This window comes from Hylobates moloch, unplaced genomic scaffold (genome assembly GCF_009828535.3).
Source record: "Hylobates moloch isolate HMO894 unplaced genomic scaffold, HMol_V3 SCAFFOLD_8, whole genome shotgun sequence".
NCBI classification, from domain to species: domain Eukaryota; kingdom Metazoa; phylum Chordata; class Mammalia; order Primates; family Hylobatidae; genus Hylobates; species Hylobates moloch.
Window position 1 is genome coordinate 88,715,958 of NW_026652283.1, and position 8,263 is coordinate 88,724,220.

At 41.4% G+C, this 8,263-nt stretch overlaps 1 protein-coding gene across 1 annotated transcript; it reads right to left on the minus strand.

Moving 5' to 3' along the window:
• Positions 1 to 6: 6 nt before the first annotated feature.
• On the minus strand, positions 7 to 8,256 carry LOC116473627 (stomatin-like). Its single transcript, XM_032758356.2, has one exon. The coding sequence runs from the start codon at positions 4,826 to 4,828 to the stop codon at positions 3,812 to 3,814; it is 1,017 nt and encodes a 338-aa protein (XP_032614247.1). The 5' UTR covers positions 4,829 to 8,256; the 3' UTR covers positions 7 to 3,811.
• Positions 8,257 to 8,263: the final 7 nt, after the last annotated feature.

Below are 8,263 nucleotides of genomic sequence, written 5' to 3' on the forward strand. Positions count from 1 at the left end.
GACTTCATGTCTAAAACACCAAAAGCAATGGCAACAAAAGCCAAAATTGACAAATGGGATCTCATTAAACTAAAGAGCTTCTGCACAGCAAAAGAAACTACCATCAGAGTGAACAGGCAACCTACAGAATGGGAGAAAATTTTTGCAACCTACTCATCTGACAAAGGGCTAATATCCAGAATCTACAATGAACTCAAACAAATTTACAAGAAAAAAACATACTTCAATTTAAAAATATTTTATTGCTAAAAGATGCTAACGATAATCTAAGTCTTCAGTAGAGTCTTTGTTGCTGGAAGACAGTCTTGCCTCACTGTTGATGGCTGCTGAATGATCGGTGTGGTGGTTGCTGAAGGTTAGTGTGGCTCTAGAGATTTCTTTAAATGAGACAACAATGAAGGCTGCAACATCAACTGACTCTTCCTTTCCCAAAGATTTATCTGTAGCATGTGATGCTGTTGGATAGCCTTTTACCCACAGTAGAAAATTCTTCAAAATTGGAGTCAATCCTCTCAAACTCTGGTGCTGTTTTATCAACTAAGTTTACGTAATATTCTAAGTCCTTTGTTGTCATTTCAACAGTGGTCACAGGATCTTCACCAGGAGTAGGTTCCATCTCAAGAAACCACTTTCATGACTCTTCCATTAGAAGCAACTCCTCATTTGTTCATATTTTATCATGAGATTGCAGCAATTCAGTCACATATTCAGGTTCCACTTCTAAGTCTAGTTATCTTGCTATTTCCACCACATCTGCAGTTATTTCATCCACTGAAGTCTTGAACCCCTCAAAGTCATCCATCAGGGTTGAGGTCAATGTCTTCTGAACTCCTGTTAATGTTGATATTTTGACCTCCTCCCATGAATCATAAATGTCCTTACTGGCATCTAGAATGATGAATTATTTCCAGAAGGTTTTCAAGTTACTTTGTACAGAAGAATCACTACGGCAGCCAGAGCCTTACAAAATGTATTCCTTAAATAATACTTGAAAGTCAAAATTACTCCTTGAACCATGGAGTAATGGATCGTGCAGAATGGATGTTGTTTAGCAGACATGAAAACATTAATCTCTTTGTACATCTCCATCAGAACTCTTGAGTGACCAGATGCATTATCAATGAGCAGTAATATTTGGAATGAAATGTTTTTGTTTTTGTTTTTTTTTGAGACAGTCTCACTCTGTCACCCAGGCTGAAGCACGGTGGTGCAACCTCAGCTCACTGCAACCTCTGCCTCATGGGTTCAAGCAATTATCCTGCCTCAGTCTCCCAAGTAGCTGGGATTACAGGCACACACCACCATGTCTGGCTAATTTTTGTATTTTTAGTAGAGATAGGGTTTCACCATGTTGGTCAGGCTGGTCTCAAATTCCTGACCTCAAGTGATCCACCTGCCTTGGCCTCCCAAAGTGCTGGGATTACAGGTGTGAGCCACCGCACCTGACAGAATTTTTTTTCCTAATATTTAATAGGTCTCAACAGTAGGCTTAAAATACTCAGTAATCCATGCTGTAAGCAGATGTGCTGTCATCCAGGCTTTGATCTTCCATTTATAGAGCACAGGCAGAGTGCATTTAGTGTAATTCTTACCAGCCCTAGGATTTTCTGAATGGTAAATGAGCATTGGCTTCAACTTAAAGTTACCAGCTGCACGAACCCCTAACAAGAGAGAGGAGCTGTCCTTTGATGCTTTTTTTTTTTATTAGTGAAAGTGCATATACTTTATTATGTACATTGTTGGAAAGGGAGGCCACCTGGAAAAACTTCTGCACTGGCATTGTGTTCCTAGAGCTCCTTCTATGCATCCCTCCCAAGTCATTTAATTTCAACCTATTGGACTATGAATTCACAAGGCAGAAAAGTCAAGGTCATTTGGTATCTGGAGACAGGAGAACTCAAGGAACCAAAAGTACTATTACTCTAAGTCTCAGAAAAGATTTTCAGTCAGGATATGGAGCCTCCTGGTCCTTAAGGGTGAGCCACTTCGCACAACAGATAAAACCATCATTTTAAAATTCAAAATGTAAGTGCAACTTGAGTTTAAGTTGCACTGCTCCATACCTCTAATAAACTCAGCTAGGAGCCAGGATACATGGTAGTTCAAGGCTTCCTAAAATAAGCTTGAAATTGGGGTACAGGGGAAGGGACATCCATTGGCTGGATGGACAGAGTGGTTGAGCTAAGGAGAGTTATAAAGGCTCATGCTGGGAAAGAAAGCTGTTATGCTTAGACTTCTCTAGGTGAACTCAGGGTCTCAAAGAGGAAATGTTACAAATGTCACCCGCCAGCTTTCTGGCCAGTAAGCAGAATGCCAGGTTGCTCCGATTCATAGACATTTGCCAAACAGAAGATGTCTCCTAATATTATAGACTAAGAATTTGTTGTCCAGAGGAGCTGACCAGTTCCTCTTTCAGCATCAATATACATGACAGAAGAATGACTAGGTAAATTTAAAAAGATCTACATCTATATAGATATTGCAAGTTTGACAGTATCTGCCCAAGATCATTAGACATTATATAGTCAATATATTGTGAATTCCTTATACTATGTAATGAATGGGTTTGTAATCAACATATTTCACAGTGTACCACAGTTAAAGCATGCAGATAGTAAAATATAATGGTTTCCTGAAGTTATCTCTTAAAAAAGTATTTTAGTCCTTAAGCTATTAAAATGGATATATAACAACTGCATACAGAATGTAGAGAAAATTTTATTACAAAATTAAAACTGTTTAAAACCTGACACAGAAAATGGGCAACAGTGAGAAAAAAGCACTTTTGTGACAAATATTTAGCTGGTTTGAAAGACAGAACACAGAGGAATCATTTAGAAGGCTCAAATAAGTTAAAACATGGATGTATTTTTAAAATGACCACTATAGTAGTGAATTTAAAAGTCTTTGAAGGGTTCGAGTAATCTTTTTCATTAGTTTTGGCTATTTCCTCTAGTTCTGACAAGTATAGGCAAGAAAATGGCTACTCTCAAGTAAGGATTATTCTGAAACATGGTCTGGATTTAGAAAATAAATGAACATTAGGAAATTTCCTTAATTAAGACTCTCCAAGCCAGGTGTGGTAGCTCATGCCTGTAATACCAGCACTTTGGGAGGCAGAGGTGGGTGGATCACCCGAGGTTAGGAGTTTGTGACTAGCCTGGCCAACATGGTGAAACCCCATCTCTACTTAAAAAAAAAAAAAAATACAAAAATTAGCTGGGCATGGTGTCATGAGCCTGTAATCCCAGCTATGGGGAGGCTGAGGCAGGAGAATCTCTTGAACCCGGGAGGCGGAGGTTGCAGTGAGCCAAGATCATGCCACTGCACTCCAGCCTGGGCAACGAGAGTGAAACTCCATCTCAAAAAAAAAAAAAAACTCTCTGGAGGTAAGGCACATATGACCTAGAGAAGCTGGTTGTGGTGTAAGGTCATCACTTTCTGCAAAGCATTTATCCAGTCAGCGGTGTCAGGTGGCAGTTACAGCCCAGGTTCTTGCCTCTGTCCTGGGTGCTTAGGGGGTTCAGAATGAGTCAGTGGAAGTCAAAACAAGAGGGATCTAACCTACTACATAATAATCTAAAAATACAAACTTTTAACTATTTTAAGACTAACAGATTACCTTATATAAATCACCAATCTCTTGGTATTTACAAGCTAACAATTCTTTCACCTATTTTTGTAACTGCTATACATTCTGGGAACACCACAATTGACATATGGAAAAGGAAAAGCCCTACCCTCTCTTTATGAGTTAAAGGCTAATTTGGTCCCCCACTTCATGCTTGGGAGGGTAGCGCTCATCTCTACACTAGCCTAGATGGCTGTGTTTTGCCCCTATGATTCCTTGCAGCATATCTATGGGCAGAGGGAAGACAATTGTTGAGTTTTTCTCAGCAGCAATGGTGGTCAGTGTCTGCAGGTACCAGAGCTGAAGGGCTGCAGGAGATTCAGTGATGACCATGGAGGCTTCTTTCAGAGCCCTGGATGCATTCATTTCTCCTTTGGCTGCAATAACCTTGGCGCGGGCCTCACGGGATGCTTCTGCTTCTGCAGCCATAGCTCTCTGGAGCTGCACAGGTAGTTTCACATCCTTAATTTCCACACGCTCCACCTTTATTCCCCAGGCATCAGTGGCATCATCCAGAGTAGACTGCATGTTGTGTGCAATTTCTTCTCTGTCAGAGAGGATCTGAGAAAGGTTCTTGATGCCCAGAACATTCCTCAGAGTAGTTTGTGCCAAAAGACGGGTCGCTGAGTCAGCATTGGTGATATTTGCCACAGCCAGGGTTGCATTCTGAACACGGTAATAGACCACACCATCCACGCTAATTGTCACTGAATCCTTTGTGAGGATCTCCTGAGGAAGAATATCAAATGAAATTGTTCTCATGTCCACTTTGATGAAGCTGTCAGTGCATGGCAGAATAAAAAACAAACCAGGTCCTTTGGCTCCTCCTTGTAAAATGCGACCCAATCTAAAGATGATGGCTCTTTCATACTCTTTTATAATCTTTATGCACATCCATATTGAGACTGGGAAAGTTATAACTGTTAATGAGAACGCCACCAAAATCCATCCGCAAGGTCCAAGGCCCTTACTGGGGCTGACCTTGAAGGAGTCGGGGAGCCGCTGGGCTTCGGAGTTCAGTGTGTGCCGCTTCTCGGCCATGCTGCCCGAGACGCAGTCGCACTCCCACATCCTTGTCGCCAAACCCGGAGCCGCCGGGAATGCCCCTTTGATGCTTTTAAGCCAGGGATTAACTTCTCCTCTCCATGAAAGTCTTAGATGGTTTCTTCTTCCAAAAGAAGGCTGTTTGGTCCACATTGAAAATCTCGTGGTGTAGCAACTTCATCAATTAACTTAGCTAGATCTGAATAAATTGCTACAGCTTCTACACCAGCACTTGCTGTTTCACCTCGCACTTTTATGATAAGATGACTTCTTAAACCTCATGAACCAACCTCTGCTAGCTTCAAACTTTTCTTCTGCAGCTTCCTCACTTCTCTCAGCCTTCATACAATGGAAGTTATGGCCTTGCTCTGGATTAGGTTTTGGCTTAAGGGAATTTGTGGTTGGTTTGATCTACTATCCAGACCCCTAAAACTCTCTCCATATCAGTAATAATGCTGTTTCACTTTTTTCGGTTTTATTCTGTCACACAGGCTAGAGTGCAGTGACACAATCATAGCTCACTGCAACCTCGAACTCCTTGGCTAAAGGGATCCTCTCACTTCAGCCTCCCAAGTAGATCAGACTACAGGCATGCACGACCACACCCTGCTAAATTTTTAATTTTTTGTAGAGACAAGGGTCTCATTGTGTGGCCCAAGCTGGTCTCGGACTCCTGGCTTCAGGGGATCCTCCCACTTTGGCTCCCCAAAGTGCTGGGATTCTAGGTGTCAGCCACTGCACCCGGCCACTTTATTATCGTTCATGTGTTCCCTGGAGTAGTACTTTTCATTTCCTTCAAGAATTTTTCCTTTGCATTCACAACTTGACTGTTTGGCAGAAGCAGTCTAGCTTTTGGCCTATCTCAGCTTTTGACATTAGCCTTCCTCGCTAAGCTTAATCAATTCTAGCTTTTGATTTAAAGTGAGAGGCATTTGACTTTTTCACCTAAACACTTAAAGGAATTTTAAGGTTATCAACTGGTTTAATTTCAATACTGTTGTGTCTGAGAGAATAGTGAGGTCTGAGGAGAGGGAGAGAGATGGGGAACCATCAGTTAGTGGAGTAATGAGAACACACACACATCAACTAAGCTCACTGTCTTACATGGATGCAGTTTGTGGCACCCCAAAGCAATTACAATAGAAACATAAAAGATCACTAATCACCAAAACACATATAATGAAAAGTTTGAAATATTGTAAGTTACCAAAACATGACACAGAAAAATGAAGTGAGCACATGCTGTTGAAAAATATGGCACTGATAGTCTTGCTCAACACAGGCTTGCCACAAACCTTCAGTTTGTAAAAAATGCAATATCCGCAAAACACAATAAAACAAAGTGCAATAACATGAGGTATGCCTGTACTGTTATAATCATTAATTCATTATATTTTAGAAACAAACATCTGTTTTACAACAAGAAATAGGTGGCAAAGGTGGAGGGTGTTGGACAATTGGCAGGCAGCACTTGGGACTGGATTCCTGGGATGAGACAGAATGAGAGCAGTAGCAGAATAAGGGAGACAGGATAGAGATGGAAATACCTTTTATATTTTCTCAGCTGTGCCACTAATGCTTACCTCTCTATGCTTTCTTTATAATTTTGTATAAAATATGTATATTTCTAAACAGTACATTATTTTAGATTTTCAAAAATTTCAGCAAATCATGTTACAGGCCATGCACAGTGGCTCACGCCTGTAATCCCAACACTTTGGGAGGCTGAGGCGGGTGGATCACTTGAGGCCAGGAGCTCAAGACCAGCCTGGCCAACATGGTGAAACCCTGCCTCTACTAAAAAGTAAAAAATTAGCTGGGCATGGTGGCACACACCTGTAATCTCAGCTACTCAGGAGGCTGAGGCAAGAGAATCACTTGAACCCAGGAGGTGGAGGTTGCAGTGAGCCAAGATTGCACCACTGCACTCCAGCCTGGGCAACAGAGCAAGATTCCAACTTAAAAAATAATAATAACAATACTATTACAGTGTGGGTTTTTTTTTTTTCAACTTGGGTTTGGGGAGTTTGTTTTTTGCTTTGTTCTGTTTGATGATCATTGTATATAACATCTGGTAGCATAAAACGCCCATCTTGTTTTTCAAAACTGGGTTAGCTATTCTGTGTCCTTCGCCTCTCTATACACACACCCCTCTGGAATTTTGATACTTTTATGAGTTGATAAAAATTGAAATCTTGATGAAACTAATCTTTCCTACCCATGAATATAGTGCATCCTTCTGTCATTTAGGTAACCTTCAATGCCTATAATGGGTATCTGATATTTTACAGCTGCCCAACATATTTTGAAAATCCCTTCCCCATTTTCAGACTTCTCCATATTATGACTGTCTTCCCAGGCAGAATCCAAAAACTGTATTTCCCAGAAGCCCCTTCAACTTGGACATACATATATAACTAACTCCCACCGAGCAGGTACACCCTAGCTGAAGACAGAAGACCCTACCAAAATGATTGTGGGGGTATTTTTACTACAGAATGTGAAACGACCTTCCTGGTGGTCCAGTCTCTCTCTTCAATGTGGGTGGCAGTCCAGTAGCAGGCACCAGCAGCTGCTGAGTTTCCACTGGAACCACTTAGTTCTGTGATTGGTCATTTTTCCTGGCTTCTGCCTATGTGGCATCCCAGTTTAGCTCCTCTTAGACATTTTGTAAGCTAATTAATAGTATGCAGCAAATCTAAGGTGGATTCTTCAGTCTACTACTGATAACTGACACGGAATGAGGAACCAGAGTGGGTTACTGAGTGTGACAGAACCTTAAAACAGTGGCACTGTTTAGTGGAAGTGACTGAGAATACGGTGGTGAAGAATCAGACACTGCAAGCTGAAAAGTAGATGGGCGAAACGAGGTGGCCACAGCTCTTCTGGACTCAAGTTGGCTCCATATGTCCTCATTCTAGCACAGGGCTGAAGGCACAGCCACTTTCTGGAGCTTGCTGTTCTCTCGCCGAAGGCAAAAAGATAACCATCACCTGAGCATGAGAACTGAGAGGGATGTTTTGGAAGTTACAGAAGAGAGGAAGTATAAAGTAGTGGCCTAGGAAAGCAGGTGAGTTAAGTGGACTCCAAAAATTGTAGTATGACCGTCAGGAAACATTAAGGGCCTCCATGAAGTTACTGGTCATGAATTTAAAGTGACAGTTCAGCCTGGTAATATGCTTTCTCCTGATCACTTTTGGTGCAGGAACAGAGAAGGCAAAGAACTGCATTTAGTCAGAGATGAGGTTTTGCCAAGCGAGCATGACAAAGCAAGAGAAGGGCAAGGGAGTTAACGGAGACTGTAAGGCAATTACTTTAAGAATTAACCATAGAGTATATGCTGGGTAAAGGAGGAGGGGTGGGCATTTTCTGTTTGAAGCATATCTCTCAAAGTATGGTCCATGCTAAAGATCTGGCCATCATCACAGATAGCTAAAATCAGAATTTGTGCAAGACAGAAAATTCTTTTCACAAGCACAGCACGTAATTCAGGCACATGGTAAAGTTTAAAAACCAAGAATGTAAAGGTTTTGCTATTAATTGCTATAGAGAAACATCTAGAGAGCAACAGCAGCAAAAAAAAAAAAA

Excerpts from the sequence above, each read along its gene's own strand:
- LOC116473627 (XM_032758356.2), bottom strand. The coding sequence starts at position 4,828 with ATGTGGACCAAACAGCCTTCTTTTGGAAGAAGAAACCATCTAAGACTT.